This window comes from Mirounga leonina, unplaced genomic scaffold (assembly GCF_011800145.1).
Source record: "Mirounga leonina isolate KUSES-001 unplaced genomic scaffold, KU_Mleo_1.0 Mir_115, whole genome shotgun sequence".
Lineage (NCBI taxonomy): Eukaryota > Metazoa > Chordata > Mammalia > Carnivora > Phocidae > Mirounga > Mirounga leonina.
In genome coordinates, this window is record NW_023270268.1 from 30,267,817 (window position 1) to 30,285,420 (window position 17,604).

At 50.3% G+C, this 17,604-nt stretch overlaps 1 protein-coding gene across 1 annotated transcript in view; it reads right to left on the reverse strand.

Moving 5' to 3' along the window:
* SLCO2A1 (solute carrier organic anion transporter family member 2A1) overlaps positions 1-17,604 on the reverse strand; it is an 83,804-nt gene that overhangs the window by 41,292 nt on the left and 24,908 nt on the right. The window contains exons 2-3 of the mRNA XM_034994969.1: positions 5,852-5,989; positions 191-353 (exon numbers count right to left, since the gene is read on the reverse strand). Of these exons, the coding sequence (XP_034850860.1) occupies positions 191-353; positions 5,852-5,989 (301 nt within the window). The remainder of the gene's footprint in view (positions 1-190; positions 354-5,851; positions 5,990-17,604) is intronic.

Below are 17,604 nucleotides of genomic sequence, written 5' to 3' on the forward strand. Positions count from 1 at the left end.
ATTTCGTATGTTTTCACTTTCAGATGTGCTTTGGGGAGAAGCGAAACAATGAAAGCCAAAGACCCTTTCTGGTGGGAGAGGACAGCATGGCCTGGAGTGGTATCCACTGCCCCAGAAGCATCCCCACCAACTTTGGTGAGATGCCCACTCCTTCCACATCCCCTTGAAGCGGGGGCTGGAGGCCACTTACCAACGCTGGCCACGGTGTACTGGTAAGGCTCTGAGAGGAAGTGTGGGAGGGTGAGGACGAAGGCACCCGAAGCCAGGAGCAGACCCCCAATGCCAATCAGCCGTGGACGGTGCACCCGGCTCCCAAAGTAGCTGACAAAGATGATGAGGATGGCGTTGCTGATCTGCAGAGAGAGCAGAGGGGCTGAGTGAGACCAGAGACTTCGTCCCTACTCACCCACAGAGAAGACCTGACTGTAGCTGGCCCAGGAGAAGCAGAGAGGCAAGAGGCCACCTAGTGTCAGCCTCACCCAGAGAGCCTCACAGTGGGCCCAGGATGTGCTGATTCAGCTCTCCCCTATTGTCCCTTCCCAGCCTCAGCCTCCTGGATCAGACAAAGGGAAGCATCTAGAGACCATGAAAAGCTCATAGCCTAAATTTCAACCATCTTAGGCCCAAACCTCTTGGGGCAAAGTCCAAGGAAGCTTCCAGTTCTGGCTGCCTCCTAGGAACAGCACATACTCTCTAACTAAATGCCCTAGGGATGTTGGCTTGGTGGTCAGAATAACCACCAAGCAATGTATACTGTCTCATTTCATCATGCAACAACTCTCTTTTTTGTGACAACAGTGGGACTCAGAATAGTCAGTAACTTGTCCTGGCCATGAGATTAGGAGGTAGCTTGAACAGGGACTGCATGAGTTTAAAGCACCCAGTCTTAACTGGACTGGTCTACTGCCTCTCGGAGAAGTGGGTTTCTGCCCCAGCAGCTCTGCTACTGACCTGCCCCTGGCCCTCCTTGGGCTTACTTCCACTCCTGTCAGTGAGGGAGGAGGACTAAGTCACCCCTAAGTTCCTTCTTCCCAGCTGTAAACATCAGTAACTCCATGTTCTTGGTGCTCCCTGGAAGGTGTGGTCTCTGAGCCCCACCCTGAGCCAGGGAAGGGAAGTGAAGGCCCAGCTTAGGGAGCAAGGTCTTAAATGATAAAACAGGGTGTTGGCAGATCTTCTGACTACAACTCCATCCAAAGAGATGATCCTCTGGCCCAGAATGTAAGCTCATCTGGACTGGGGGAGCCCTGAATGTCAGTACCCACAGCCCTGCCCTGTCCACACCACAATCTCCTTCTGGCTGGAAAAGCAGGTGCCCCGTCTCAGGAAATAGGAGACAGAGTCTTGGTATGTGGTTCTTATCAAGATTACCAACTGGCCAAATTTCAGTTTTCTTCTTACTTGACCTCTCAGCACCGTGTGATTCAGATGACCATTCCTTCATGAAACATTTCTTTCACTGAGTTTCCTGGATACCACCTTCTCCTAGTTTTCTTCCCCTAGGCGGCTCCTTCTCCATTTCCTTGGCTGGTTCCTCCTCGCCTCCCTGAACTCCCAACTCTCATAGCTCAGTCCCTGAACCTCCGCTCTTGTCCTGGTGAGCTCATCTGGTCCCATGGCTTTCCATGTTCTGTGTGTGCTTCTAATTCTCACAGGCTTAGCACACTCAAACGTCACGCCTCATCTTCCCCCTGAAAACCTGGTCCCCCCCCCCACCCCAGTCATCCTCAGCTCAGTAAATGGCACCTGCATCCTACCAATGGCTCAAGCAAAACACCTGGGCATCATCCCTGACTGCTCTTTCACAGCCACATGCAGCTGTCAGCAATCCCGCTGGCTGGACCTTCAGCAGCCCCTTGGAAGCTGCTTCTCTCCACCTCTATCACTACCTTCTGGTCTGAGCCATTGCAGTATCCTATCTGAACCTCTTACAGCAGCCTCCTCCCTGGGTCTCCTGCCTCCACTCTTGCCTCCCTGCAGCCTATTCTCCACCCAGCAGCCAGAGCGGTCCTGCTGACACGTCAGACCACGTTACCTCCGTTCAAACCCAAAAGAGTAAAGGCAAAGTCTGTCCCAGAGCCTGCTTCCCCGTGAAGGCTCTGACCTGTTCTCCTCCATCCCTCTCCTCCCCTCTGCCCCAGCTGCTCGGCCTCCAGCTGTTCTCCTAGCTGCACACAAATACCCTCCTCAGGGCCTTTGTACTTGCTGCCCCTTCTCTTACCTGTCCACAGGGCTCCCCTGACATCTAACCTACTTTAGACCTTTGCTGAGATGGAAACTTCTTATGAAGGGCTTCTCTGAAAAATAAGGGGGTGACGGTGGGTGAAATGTGTGAAGGTGCTCAAAAGGTACAAACTTCCAGTTATAAAAGAAGTACTGGGATGTGATGCCCAGCATGGTGACAACAGTTAATAACACTGTACTGTTTATTTGAAATTGGCTAAGAGAGTAGATCTTAAAAGTTCTCATCAGAAGAAAAAAAAGTTGTAACTATGTGAGGTGCTGGATGTTAACTAGACTTATTGTGGTCATTAATGTGATCAAATGTGATCATTTTGCAATATATACAAAGGTCCAATCATTATGTTGTATACCTGAAAATAATATCACATTAAATGTCAATTATATCTCAATAAAAAAGGAGTTAAGTATAACTTATATTTATAATAATTATCACTTATAATCTAAGTTATATTTAAATATATTTTATAATTTAAATTACATTTGAATATTTTTATAATTTAGTTATTTCAAATATAACCACCACTCCCCTCCATGACTTTACTTTTCTTCAATATATTTACCATAATCTGATCTACCAAGTTTTATTTACTTCTATAAACAAATGTTATATTTATCACTAGAATGATATACGAGCAGAGATTTCTGTCTATTCATTCCTGCCTCCCTGCACCTACAGCGGTGTTTGACACATAGTTGGTGCTCATCAACTATTTGTTGAGTAAGTAAATGAATGAACAAATGATAGGCTTGTTCAAGAGGACACAATTGCCCAGAAGACCACACACAGAAAGGGGATGTGAAGGTGTGTGGGGAAGCAGCCCAGCCTGATCCAGGGGGTGGCTCTAGCCCCTGGCCAGATATCATTCTAGGAGATTCTGAAACCCATACCTGGAAGCAAAGCATTATTCTTAAGCTTCTTAGATTTTATCTCCCCATGTTTTTCTCTTATCATTTTTTCAAGAAATGATTGTAAGTGTGAGACTACACCAGCTAAACTAACTGAAACTGACTTTAAAAGGTCTGGGTGAGGGATGGCAGAGTGCCCCAAAGGGGGAGGAAGGCCTGGGGTGCCCCGGCCCTGCCCATCTGGACTGGCCCTTCCAGCACTCCCAGGGCGTGTGCTCATTTCTCGGCAGGAAGTGGGACCTCCACAGCTGTTATGGCTGATGCTGGCTTAAGTCCTGGGTCCCCAAACTTTTCTTCAGCAGTGGAGTCCCTTTGCAAAAACAGTTTTTCCATAATAATATAATATAACATAATATAATATAATATAATATAATATAATATAATATAATATAATATAATAATATAATAATATAATATAATATAATATAATATAATATAATATAATATAATACGATACAATATGATACAATATATCATTTTATATATATACATGAAGCTGTTCTAGCTAAGGAGGGGAGGGCCTCTATAGTCCACCACTCAGCCCCTCAGCCCTTCTACAACCCAAGCCCCATTGTAACACATCCCTGCCCATCAGTGTCCCAAACCCAGGAGGCCCCAGGCAAACTGGTGGGAGGCATTAAGGGTGGGGCCTCTAGGGCTCCCTCTGATTTTGTCTGCTCAGGCCTGGCCTTTAGCAGTGGGCAGGAGAAGCGGCTGCTTCACAGGGCAAGATGCCCATGTCTTCTCCCATCAGCCAAGCTCCTCATCCTGCCACTGGCCTTTTGCACCCAGCCCTCCTCTCCCGATCACTCACCCATCAGCCTGGAAGGTTCTCAGACTGGGCAGCAGCCTGATACTAATCTGTTACTGATTAGTAGCGTGCCTAGAACACCGTGCTGAGAAGGAGTCAGAGTCTGGACTCAGCTGGAAAGACGACTGTGGTTGATCAGTGATGCCTGCCAGGGTCTTAGGATAGGACTGCAGTGACCCAGATGTCAGAGATTCTGTTTTCCCTTCATGAGTGAGGACAAGATGTGCCAGGGGCATTATTAAAGTCATAGGCCAACCTGAGGAGGGTGCAGTCCGTGGGAGGACTGCCAGGTCCCTGTGCTGTGATCTGTGCTATACGGGAGCTGGCCAAGCTGCAGGAGCACAACCTACATGGAGAGGTAGACCGGTCACTGGCATCACCAGGAAGCCGAGACACAGACGCACAGACAGACACACGTGTGCACGCACACACATACACACACCCTAAAACACACAGACACAGACAGGAAGCAGTGACTCTGGGAGGGAGTTCAGAGGAGAGGGCCTGAGGCCAGCAGGGATGACTGATGGGCCACAGCGCTGCATGTGGGCAAGTCCCTGCATGTCCCAGGTGCGAAGACAGCCCATGTTGGGGGGAGTGCGTGCAGAGAGGGGCACCGAGACAGACTCTGGCCATGTGCTTGGAGGAGAGGATTTGGAGCAGAGCAGGGCTGTGGACAAGGGAGTGGGGAGGACTAGTGGAAGAGGGGGGTTGGGCTTCAGAGGGAGGCCTTAGCATGGGGGCCATCAGACAGACCTGGGCTCAGATACTGGCTGCCCTGTGTGCATGGATGTGGCCAGCCTGGATGGGGCACCTGGGCTTTAGATGCAAGCTTCCTCATCTGGAGACCATGGCTATGCAGAGACACCCCCACTCCTAGGACTGCAAGGGGAATCTGGCACAGGGCAGGGGCTCCTGAGGGCACTGCTGTGTAGGCCACTGAGGGTGAACGAGTGAAGGGCAAAGGAGCGTTTCCAGCTGGGAGTAGGATGGGGGGTGGGGACACCGAAAGGTGGCGGCTGAGGGTGGTGCTAGGAAGCACCCCACTTTCTTTTATGGCTCCATCTTAGAAGCTGCCCTGGTGGAGGCCAGGCTCTAGATTACTACATGGACCTGAATTCCACTAAGTCAAGGGAGGATCGAATTCTGCTCTGGGAGGGGGAGGCCATGCCTCCATCCCGGAACAGTGGGCCTTGCGGAAAGAGAGGAGAGAAGCCAGGCCAGGGAGCCCCATCTCTTCACGTGGAGCCACTGGTGTGGCGGCCACAACGGAGGGAGCTCGGCTGCGTCCCCGGCCTCTCCCTCCCTGGTTTCCAGTGACCCCTGGCTGACCCTGCCCAATGACCTCCCACTCCGGGTCCATGGGGCCGCCCCATCCTCCTCCAACTCTGATGTGCAGTCACTGAGGGACAGTGTGAAATCCCCGTTGCCGGGAGGTCACAGAGATCCAAGCTTGTTTGGGAGTGAAGGCCATTGCGCAGCTCTGGCTCGGGCCTGGGGCTGCTTCTCCACCTGCAGGCCTAAGACTCGTCCGCCCCCGGACTGCGGACGAGCAGAGCCACGTCAGCTTGTGCGTGGCCCTAGAACTCAATCAGAGAGACACAGAGTTTGAAGGCTCATCCGTCAGGTGGGAGGAGTAGAGCACCTGCTCACAGGGCTGCTGTGACGAGGCCCCAGGGTCAGGCGCTGCCAGAGCTCTTTGCTCAGGGCCGGGTGCAGGGAAGCCTCAGGAAATGTAGTTGCCACCGCCGCCTGCTGCATCTACCCGTTCCTATCCCCCATGGGTACGTCCCAGCTCCCCATTCCCCTGCCCCTCGCAGAGCCCCCAACCGGACCCTGGGCTCGGGGGGTGCACACGTGCGGTCGGGTGCACCAGAACCTCCTGCTTACCTCATTCGAGCTGGAAATGAGACCCGAGGAGGAACTGGAGAGGCCAAAGCGCTTCTCGATGGTGGTGAGGCTGCTCTTGAAGTAGGCGCTGTACAGGAGCTGACAGAGCTGCAGGAGGCCGTGGCAGAGCACGAACACCTGCGGGGGAGACACTGGCCGGTGAGGCCTCGGGACAGCCAGCCCTGCTGTGTGTGGCCCTGGCCTTCCCCTGTGGGACCTCTGCAGCAGGGAGGCCCAGCCGTCTGGCCCGTGTGCTCACTGGTTACCTGGGGACACTTCCGTCATGGGAGGGTCCTGAGGGTGAAGCAGCACCATGGTAACACCAGTGCTTTACCCTGTGCGCTGGCTCAGCGCCGTCAGCCATTCCCTCCATTCCTGCCATTCACATCCCGGTCAGCATAAATGGCCCCGCAAAACCACAGGGCTGGAGAAGCGCCCCCGAGGCAAAGGCCCGACTCCCCAGACCCACATCCAGGGCCCTCAGCATTGTTGATTTCCCTTGCTGCACCACCGTGTCCAGTGGGCACTGCTCTGCCCTCCCTCCTGTGTCCTCGGAGGCATGGAGGCAACTCTCCAGCCTGTCCTGGTCACTCCCAGGGGTACAACAAGCCCTAGGTCACACTGCTTCATGCCTCTTGAGCTGTCCTCCATTCTCCTCTCCACCATTAACACCCATTCTCCAAGGCTCCCCTCTAATGCACCATGAAGATGCAAACCGCCTGGTTTGAATGCCCCCCCCCCCAGCTTGTTATCACCTCTTATCTGGGGTATCTGTGATTGTGCTTGCTTCTCCTGGATGGATAATAGGGGCCCTGGGAAGGCCCCAGGCCATTGTCTCTGCCTCCTACTGCACCCCATATGCCTGTCCTGTAGGTATGAGGAAATGGGGATGTGAGCTTTGGATTGATGGGACAGATACCCAACGCGGAGGGTGGACAGCGGTTTGTAGCATCTGGACTTGGCTCCAGGCTGAGCTCTGGGATTTCCTGGGTTCTCGGCTGGTGGGTTGGGCCAGAGCAGGCTCAGAGCCAGGAGCCCCACATCGCTGAGCTCCCCTGTGAGGTGCCCCTTTCTGGAGACTGCACTTTTCCTTCAGGGAAGGGTGGGAGGGCCCTGATGTGTCATAGCCTGCCCAAGTTCTTCCCTTAATTGAAGGGCTGGCATCTTAGGACAGCTACTGGGGCTCCACCTTCATTTCCGTTTCCTTGCACAGCTGAGCCCACCTCCTGTGCAGGGGCCTTTCTCCGGGCTGTGGGATCAGAGCTGACATTCCCTCTCCTACCTGCCGGGGCAGAGCCTTTGTGAGGCCAGCCTGGGGCTTCTGACAGGGCCCGGCACTGGCTGCCTGCCCACACATCATGCTCACAGTTTCCAAATCCAAGGAGGCCATTACACCCACAAAACCACATGCCTCTCCCAACTGCCTCCTGCCTGAGCCCGTGGCCACCTAGCTCCTCACCAGGGATGGAAGGAAGCCTCTACATCTAGAGGCAGAGGTAGCACTCCACCCCTGCCTCCCTAGGGAGCCTTTGCTCTGCTTCACCTCATATTTTGGAATTCTTAAGATTTTTTGATAAAGGTATTTTGGAAAACTAGTCCCACTGTCTTTTACAAACGGGGAAACTGAAGTCCAGAGAGGGGGATCCCAAATGCCTGCACAGCATCCTGCATGCAGCCGGCCCTCTGGGCTTAAGGGCCAGGCCCTTGGGATGCCTGGGGTGGACCAGTTTGGGGCCTGCCTCTCACCCCACCATGCAACCCTTAGCCAGTGCCGGGCCTCTTGGGCCCTTGATTTCCCTGTGAGGTAACTGGGCTAAATTGGTGGCTCTTAACTCAGTTTTGATCCCTAATCACCTGGTGGGAGGTGGTGGTGTCTTTGAAATATAGAAGTCAGGCCCAAACCCAGGCCTCCTGAATCAAAATTGGTGGAAGCCCCCTGATTTCTCCTTGGCGCCTCTCCTACTCGACCTGCACTGTGTGTGCAGGTCATGTCTTGTCTCGGGCCCCCCTCTCTCCCTGGATTACTGCAGCAATCTCTCACTGGCTGCCCCCTTAAAACCCTCCATCCCACCACCCCAGAGACAGCTTTCTCAAACTCAGATGTGAGCAGGCTATCTCCAAATTAACATGGCTCACTGGCCCCCCTGCCTCCTACAAGATAAAAACCCATGCCTTTGGTACGGTATTGAAGATGCTACAGATCCTAGACCTTGCCTGCCTCCAGCTCTGTTCCCTGCTGTGGCTGACTGTATTTTACGAGGATGGCTACCCCAGTATCTCCTGTCCTACATGCATGTCTTCCAGTGTGACAACGACATTCCTTCATCAAGAGGTGGGGTCTGTGTTCCCTCCCCTTCAATCAGGGCTGATCTTTGTTACTTGCTTCTAATGAAGAGAATGAAGCAGAACTGATGCTCTGCAGCCTCTGAAGTTAAGTCCTGATAGAGGATCCATCTGGCTCCTCTCTTGGGATCCTTAGAAACCAGACATCACATTGTAAGGAAGCCCAGTCTTCCCTGCTCATGGAGCGGTCACATGTCGCTGTTCCCGCCAACTCCAGCTAAAGTTTCCATCTGCAACCAGCATCCACTGCCGGACATGTTACTGAAAGAGCCTCCAGAGGGATTCCAGCCCCAGCCTTCACACCAAGTGGAACAGAAATGAGCTATCCCACCAAGCCTTACACAGATGGCAGATGTGTGAACAAACTGAATGCTGTCATTGTTCGAAGCACTAGGTTTCGGGTTGCTTTGTGATGCAGCACTAGATTGCTTGCAGCGCCTGCTGCCACACAGCTTGCCCTTCAAACTTCATCAGGGTCATACGACTCAAGTTCCCCACAGCACACAGTCATTGTCTGTGTCTTTGCTCAGTCTCTGGACAGAATTACCTTCCCCTTCTTGGTCTCGATAACTATGTCTTCTGGGCTCGTTTTGCCCAGCACGGGGCTCAGTTATGAGTCTAGTTCAAAGCTGCTTCTAAAAATCGCAGTACCCTGTTGCTGCAGAGGCCTCTTGACGGCTTGGCACATGGCTGGCATTAGAGGTAGCACCAGCAGGAGGGCTGTCAGAACAGCTGGGACAGAGTATGAGGTCTGGACCAAAGGACGGCAGTGGGGATGCAGGGATGGACCTGCAGAGCTTGAAGACAAGGCTGTCACCGATTCAAGGTGGAAGAAAAGGGGCAGAGTCTCCAGCCCCAGCGCCAGGAAGGGGGCAAGGCCATGTGTGGAGACAGCGGCCACAGGTGGAGGGGTGTATACGGAGAGGGGGGACAGGGAGCTCAGCTGTGGAACACCTGAGTTTCTGAGCATAAAGCTCAGAAAAGGCCAGTCTCTCTCTAACCAAATTAGTAATGAATTAGTAAGAGTGGCCAACCTCTACCAAACCCCCCAGCAGTCTCATGAGAGGAAGGTGAGCACAGTGGGAGAAAAAATCTGTCTCAGGTCTCTCCTGAAAGGTATGCCGTTGCTCTTTCCAGGAAATACAGAAACCCCCTATTTTCTCCCCCCGATACTAGGTGGGAGACTCCACCTAGAGCCAGCCGGCACTTTTCCACGTCCTATGCCCCCTCACAGAGCCAACTTCATCACCAGCGTTTGGCCACTGCAGGCCTGTCGGGTCTGGGTGCCTTCCGGGTGTCCTGGCAGACATGCTGGCGTACACGCGGGCGCCTCATTCCAATGGCTTCAGCAGATGGAGAGGAATGAGAAGATCCGTGGCCACAAGGGAGAAAATGCCAGCAAGGGGAAGAAATGGATGGATAGTTCCAGCAGAGCATTCTGGCCAGGGCCACTCAGGGTCACAGCCGTCGGGCCCCACCTACTGAGCTTCTGTGGACCGGACCCTGGCACCACCCCCCAGGCTGCTTGACCTTACCAAGAACCCAGTCCATGGCCAGCATGACACGGCACAACAAATACTCGACACTTGCAGGAGAAATAGAACACGGGGTTTAAGAGTCTATGTGGATGCCCTGGTGGGAGAAGGAAAAGGTTGGCTAGCTGGGCTGCCATCACCCTCCACCATCCTTTAGACAACACAGTGTTATGGGTTTGGATAGTTTGGATTCAGAGTCAAACAAGTGGAGGCTCCAATCCCGACTCTGCAAGGAACGGCGTGACCCTTGGCTCCGTATCTTAACCTCTCCGATAGCAGCTTCCCTGCTACGAAAAGGGAGCAGTGATGATTCCTGTTCACGGTGCTGCTGTGGGGCCTCCACATTTGAGCACCCGGCCCCCTGCGTGAATCACAGTGGGTGTCGCACATGTGAGGGATACTCAGTAAGTGGAGGCTTCTTCCACCCGTCTCACTTGCCCAAGTAACTGAGCCTCTCTGTTGCTGCATGAGAACTCTAGAGCAGAGTTTCCCACAAGGTGCCATGCAGAACACCCCACACTCGAGATGCTTCAAGTTGAAAGCATTCCCAAGAGAAAAAAAGTTTGGGAAATTTTGCTTACTCATCCTGCCTCATGAATATTTACAATTCATATTAGTATATTAAAGACTCTGAGAAAGTCTTTGGTGAAGAACGGCTCAACTGTTTTATCCAACTTTCTCCATACTTCTCCAGCCATGGAGCCCCCTTCCCCCAACATACACTTTTAAAATATATATATAACAGATAATAGTACTTTGCAAAATACATTTTAAGGAAGATCCCATGTCACTTTTAGAAAGCAGCTTACGGTAGAATCAGCCTTGTGATTTCTCCACAAAATGAAAATAAAATAAAGATGTGTTACATGGCCGTATTATCTTTCCTAAAATAGCTCACCATGATTTTCTATCCCCTCACTCTACTTTTTTTCTTTTTCGTGGCACTTCTTGCTTCCTAAAATTACATCATTCTCACCTACTGGCATGTCCCCCCACCAGACAGCGACTGCAGGGAGGAAAAATGATGAATGGTTTTTAGGGTGCCACTTCCCTATTGCCTGGAACGATGCCTGGTCCGTAGCTGGGGCTTGGTTGTCAAGTGAATGAATGTGTCTTTAAATACTCTAACTCATGAGTTCTTGCTCCAGAAACTCGTCCATCAGAGTAGCCATTCAGGAAGCTGCAGGTTCATTCCAATGGTCTGTCCTCAGTCATATATGAACCCCCCTTCAGCGCTGCCTTAGGTCAGTCCACAGGCCACCAACGTCACAAGGTACAAAGCAGCATGTGTCCGCTCTGCTGCCCCACTCATTTACTTGGCTCAACGCTAGATCATTGTTGGGGGTTTCTAAACCCAAACTAAAAAGTTTGACGTTTGCATTTATGTCTGAAGGGGCTTTCTGGGGTGGTAGAAATATTTTATATATATTTTTAAAGATTTTATTTATTTATTTGAGAGAGAGAGTGAAAGAGAGAGAGAGAGAGAGAGCACAAGCCAGGAGAAAGGCAGAGGGAGAGGGAGAAGCAACTCCCTGCTGAGCACGATCTGTGGGGCTCTATCCCAGGACCCCGGAATCATGACCCGAGCCAAAGGCAGATGCCTAACCCTCTGAGCCACCCAGGCGTCCCAAAATATTTTATATTTTGATTGTGGCAGTATTTACACAGGTGTATAATTTGTCAAAACTCATCAATCATTTAAAATCTGAGTACTTTATTATATGTAAACTATATTTCAATAGAGTTGATTTAAGGAAAAACTAATTTTTAAATAGACTTGCAACCATGAAAGTATTCAAAATAATATTCCGAGGCTTTGAAGGGAATTCCACAGTTTTGTTTTGGTTTTTTTTTAGAGTTGGGAGGGGAGGGAGGGAGGGGCAGGAGGAGAGAGAAAGAGAATCTCAAGCAGGTTCCATGCCAAGGGTGGACCCCAATGGGAGGCTTGATTCTAGGACCCTGAGATCATGACCTGAGCTGAAATCAAGAGTCGGACGCTTAACCAACTGAGCCATCCAGGCGCCCCATTTTGTTTTTTAATATTATGAGCATTGGCAGTATCATCGGAATACATTTATTCAAGGAGCCCACTTTGAAAGGGTGAGAATCCATGTAAGTGTGACGTCTGTGTGGTGTTCCAGTATAAACAGCTAGGTTTCCATGTGTGTAAAACTGTACATGTCTGTAGACACATCTTGTAGAAGAAAGCTTGAGGAGAAGGCTAACTCGAGGGAATGTTCCTGCAAGGCGTGGTGGGCGGGCAGCTCTAAGACCCAAATGTTCATGGCCACAGCTCCGTTCCTCCTCCGAACCCTAACAAACACGAAGAGGAGGCTTGGAGAGGAGGCAAGTGGGGAAACTGGGGTGGTCATGAAGATCTTTCTTCGAATGAAGAGAAATCTTTTTGCTACCTGTGCCAAAGAGCTACAAAAGGCTGATGAGCTGCTGTGATGGCAAGTGGAGGTTCAGAGTGGGGCCCCAGGCCCCGGGCAAGCTTCCAGATGTAAGTCATACAGCCATAAAGGGGAACCATAAGGACAAGGAGGGAAACCTTCGCAGCTCAGGATGTATGAGAAAGGGTCAAAGTGCACCCAAGATGTGGTGTCCTTGACTCTACCTGTTCATCACCCTCTTTTCCAAACTAAGCATTAGGATGATGGATCTGAGGCATCCACTTGTGATTATAGGGACCCTGCTACCTGTTTGATCACTGACTCTGCTGTCAACCACTTCTGATTTGGTCCACACATATCCTGGGGAAGGCAAAACTCCAAAAATTCACCTGACACCTGATGTCCACTAGGATGTAATGTCTCTGAGATAATTTAATATACTGAGGGAGCTAGGAATGGGAAGAAAACCCTTCAGGGGCAGGAGGTGGGGCCTGACTGAGACATAGGCTGTGACCGTCCAGTTTAAACAACTGCTTCACTCCATACGTGGCAGTTGCCAGCAATCTCAACGGAGCTATTCTTCAGAAGGAAGGAAGGAGGGAAGGAGGAAGAGAGGGAAGGAGGTTAGGAGGGAAAGAGGGAAGGAGGGAGGGAGGGAAAGGAGAGAGAGAAGGAAAGGAGGGAGGGAAGGAGAGAGAGAGAAGAAAGAGAAAAGAAGAGCACAGTAAGACCTTACTCTCACTTTCCCCAGCAATTTGGGGAGAGTTAGGGGCGTGCTGAGGGCCACTCTCCAGTTCTCTGAGGGAGAGAGGAGACCCCACGGTGCTGCTTGCTTTCATCCCTCCAACCTCTGGGAGTCAAAATCTGGCCCCAGTGTCCCTTCTGTTGCCCCTGTCCCTGGGCTGGAGCCGACCGCACCGCAGACAGGTTCAAACATCTGGTGGGAAGCATCAGACCTGAACAGCCCCGCTGACAACTCGATGGGGTCTGAGTGACACCTGGCATTCAGAAACTCCTTTTCCCAGTCAACTGGAATCCCTCCTAGGTAATCATAAGTCCACTTCCAGCTGTTTTCTCTTTTTCATCTTTCCCTTTCATTGTGAATCAACGTATTACACGCATATGTTTAAAAAAAAAAAATCAAGTAACACAGAAGGGCTTAGAATGCTGAGGACCAGGCCCGCACCCAGCTCGAGCCCACCACCTGTGCAGCAGGTCAGGGACAGCCACCTCTGGGGTCAGCTTTTCTGTGCATCACATCCACACATATCAAAATAATACACTTGTTCTGCAGTTTTCTGACTTGTCACTGTAGACTGCACACCATTAGAGGAGAGGACTTAGCTCCCTCGCTCTAGCATCTCCCACCCCTCTCCCTGCTCCTCCCAACTTGTAATCATTCTATGCATATGTGCATTAATATTGGACCACTTCACTCTGTGGCAAGCCAGCTGGGAGCCCGAAGGAGCAGGGGCTTCCCTGCTGGATGCACACCCGTGCTCGCTGATGGTCCCTCAGCTCATGGAGAAGGTTGCTGTGCTTTCCAGGGGTCAAGGGGTGCTCTATATTACCCCCTTAGGGTTCAGCCCCACTTCTCATTTCTGTCTTGGCCACACCTCCTTGTTCTAAGTCTGTTGCTATCTAAGGCTGTGCCCAGTCCAAGGGCTCTGCACACTGTAGGCCCCATGCATGCTCCTGAGAGCACTGTAGGCCCTTCCTTGGTCCATTGACATTCCCAACCGTCTCCATTTGCTGAAATTATTGCAACCGTTCATCTACTCATAATCTCTTTCCCCTTTTCCTCTTTTTTCTGTTACTGGCTTTCACCATTCTTTCATTCATTACTCTCATTATAATGAGGGCGATGGAGTTGAAGGGAGACAAACATGTGTCCAGTCTGCCATTTGAATCAGAAACCCAATGTCTTTCCTGATGCCAGTCTAGCAAACAAATTGATAATTCTGTGCCCACTTTTCCAATGGGGGAAAAAAGTAGCATACACTTGTCAGTGAACTAAGTAGTCAAACCAAAATGCGTACCCAGGTCTTTCTCTACAACTCTCCCCCACACCTCCCTACTACATTCATGCATTCTAGTACCTCATTTATTTGGCCAGAATCTTCCAGAGTGGTTGGAGTGTCTCCAACAGAAGGCACACAGCCAGAGAGTGGTGCTGGCTCTGGGTGTCTGCCCATCTCTACTTGTTTTTGTGTCTTTCAGTGTCTCTACCCTCATAGCCCATTGTCAGTCTTGGCTGGCAGTTCACCACATGGGTAAGACCTAGGAGGTGAGGCTCTGGGCAAAAGAGGCCATAGTGCAAATGGGGACGAAGAAGGCAACTCAGAAAGGGTAACTCCTGGCTGTTTTCCAGTGACCTGAGAGATGTAGGCCTCTAAAAGGGGAGGTGGGTCTCTGGGTTAGCTCCTCTGAGGCCCACCTGAGAGGCCCCTCAGAGCTGGATGGGAGACAGGGATCCTTTTCCCTGTCTTGCCAAAAGAAAAAGAAGGGAGCAAAGCAAGGACTCAGATGTGAAAGGCTCCCTTCACCAGCTGGCCTGCTTACCCCTCCTGTACCTTCTGCAGGGTGTGACTTTCGATCCAAACCATGGCCCCGTGGCCACAAAGGGAAATGTCTCTTTCAAGAAGTGATTCAGGAAATCAAATATTTTCCCATGCAGGAAGAATGTCTGAACAAGATAAAGCTCAGAGATTCAAAATAGCCAGTCTTGGGTCAAAGTTGGTGGTATTCATAGTGGCGATAATAAAAGGTATCTTTAGTATTATTATGAACTAGAAAAAGCCTTTGATAAGACAGGGTCCTGAGAGCCCTTGGAAGTCTAAAAATCAGGAAAATCTAAAAAGAAAAACATGATTTCCACTACAGCCTCCTTGTTCCTTTTTTTTTTTTTTTTAAAGATTTTATTTATTTATTTGATAGAGACACAGCAAGAGAGGGAACACAAGCAGGGGGAGTGGGAGAGGGATAGGCAGGCTTCCCGCTGAGCAGGGAGACAGCCTCCTTGTTCCTTTTTTTTTTTTTTTTAAGATTTTATTTATTTATTGATAGAGACACAGCAAGAGAGGGAACACAAGCAGGGGGAGTGGGAGAGGGAGAGGCAGGCTTCCCGCGGAGCAGGGAGACAGCCTCCTTGTTCCTTAAGAGGGAAGTAGCCAGCCTGGAGAGTTGCAACTGGGAACCGGAGGGGAGGCCAGTCTTTCCAGCGTCCCCTTGCCAGCCCCTAGCGTCCACACAGTGGCCTTACTGTATGGCAGGGTTCTCCTAATACGACCGAGAGAGGCCATTCTCTGAGGCTTGTGAGAGCTGCTTCAGGGAGGACAGAGGCTCAGTGGAGGCCAGGAGGCCACAGGAAACCACAGCAGGCATAGAGGAGCATCATGCCCAGGTGGACCCTCTCCCACCTTCACACCGCCTGGGGGGTCCTGGCCAAGGCACCTCTTGAAGCCAGGTCCCCAGTGAATTGAATTAGGCGAGATCTTTTGGCCATTTTTTAGTTTAGTCTACTCAGCTTGGATAAAAATCTCACCTGAAGGCCTCTATGTAAGATAAAATTAGGATGGACACTGGAAGTCCCAACCTGCATAATTCTTTTAGTTTTTGTTATTATTTTATGGCTTTGTATTTAATATTATTATGAGCTAGAAAAGGCCTTTGATAAGCCAGAGTCCTGGGGGCCCCTGCAAGTATACAGATCAGAACTATCTGTAAAAAAACACACGGATTGCCACTGCAACATCCTTGTCTGAGGGGACACTGGGCACAGAAAAGGGAGGTACATGAGCTCTCTAGCTTCTAACACCGGTGATCCTCAAATACTTTTGGTTGTGGTTGTTTTGTTTAGGTTTTCTCCTTTCTGACACTCAGCCCCAGGGAGGGAGAAGGCAGATGGCTGGACTGATTTGGTATCATTCGTGAGGGAAGATAAAATGAAGAACACAGGGTGAGAGATGGCCTGGGATGACGGGGACCTGCAATCTGGGCTTTAGAAATCATTGATTAAAAAGAAAATTCTGGAAGAGATGAAACATGAGCCCATGAGACTAAATCTGATTTTTCAGATTATTCTGAAATTCTAATAATCTGAATTTATCAGATTAGCTAGGAGCATGGTGCTCAAGGGTTCTCAGAAAAATAAAAACTTTGAAACAAACCTATCATTGACATTTATGTGAATATGTGTCCAAATTCTTCCGCAGAAATTCCCACAGTTATTTCTTTTTTTTTTTTTTCAGTCAGAAAAGCTTTCCTTCGTGGACCACAAGCGTCATTTGTCTTTTTTAGAAGTTGGCACAAGAGTAATCTGTTAGATTGAAATAAGGCACCGTTAGGGAAACTGCTTTGAATACTTATGGCAGGAAAAGAACATTAAAACAGTATTAATAGGGAGACTTCACCATATTTTATATTCTTCTTATTCTTTGTAGTAACAAGATAAGTTATTAATATTTTCCCCTCACTTCCCTGAAGTGTTTGAAGATGAAGCCCTCAAGGAGGGGAAGCTAGTTTTTCAGAGAGAGAGAAAGTGGGGACTGGGGATATGGTATCCAAAGAGCTCAGAACTCTGAAGCTGATCCCTAGGAAGCTGGCCAGGAGGAAGGCTGGCTTGTGGCCATGGGGAAGCACCAAGGGGCTATTTTCTTCACATCATCATATGTGTTTACTTATTTTGTCTTTCCCCGTGTGTCAGTCTTGGTCACCCTATATCTTCTGCATCTGGCTCTCTGGCACGTAATAAATGTCCAGTCAATATTTGCTGCATTCAGTTAATCCTCATACTACCCTGAGAGGTAGGTAGGATTCCTTTTGTTTACGGATGAGGAAACGGAGGTTCAGGGAAGCTTACGCAATTGTCTCATGTCACACAGCTAGTAAATGGTAGCAGTCAGCTGACACCAAATCAGGCCATCATCCTGCTCCACCGAGCTGCCCAATCTTATGAGAATTTGGGGGAAGGAGGCTCCCTAAAATTGTTTTTACTGAGATTGCTGGTTATCGGGGCACCTGGGTAGCTCAGTCGATTAAGTGTTCGACGATTGGCTTTGGCTCAGGTCATGATCTCAGGGTCATGAGATCGAGGCCCGAGTTGCATCGGGCTCCCTGTTCAGTAGGGAGTCTGCTTGGGATTCTCTCCCTCTGCCCCTCCCCCCACATGTGTGCACGCGCTCTCTCTCTCTCTTTCTCAAATAAATAAATCTTAAAAAAAAAAAAAAAAGATTGCTGGCTATATAATTGCCAACCCAGTGGCCTCCAAAGGTGGCTTTACCTAAGTTCTGCAGCATTCAACACATTTGGTTTCCCTCACCTTTGTGATGTTACCTGCCATCCCAGTGCTCTTGCTCTGTCTGACTGTCCCTTCTTAGAAATCCTTGGGGGAGCTCTTTTCTGGCTTCCCACCTGATGAGGATGGTATCTGGGCTCCGTCCTCAGCCCCTTTGCGCGTCTCCCTATACAGGCTGGCCCTGGG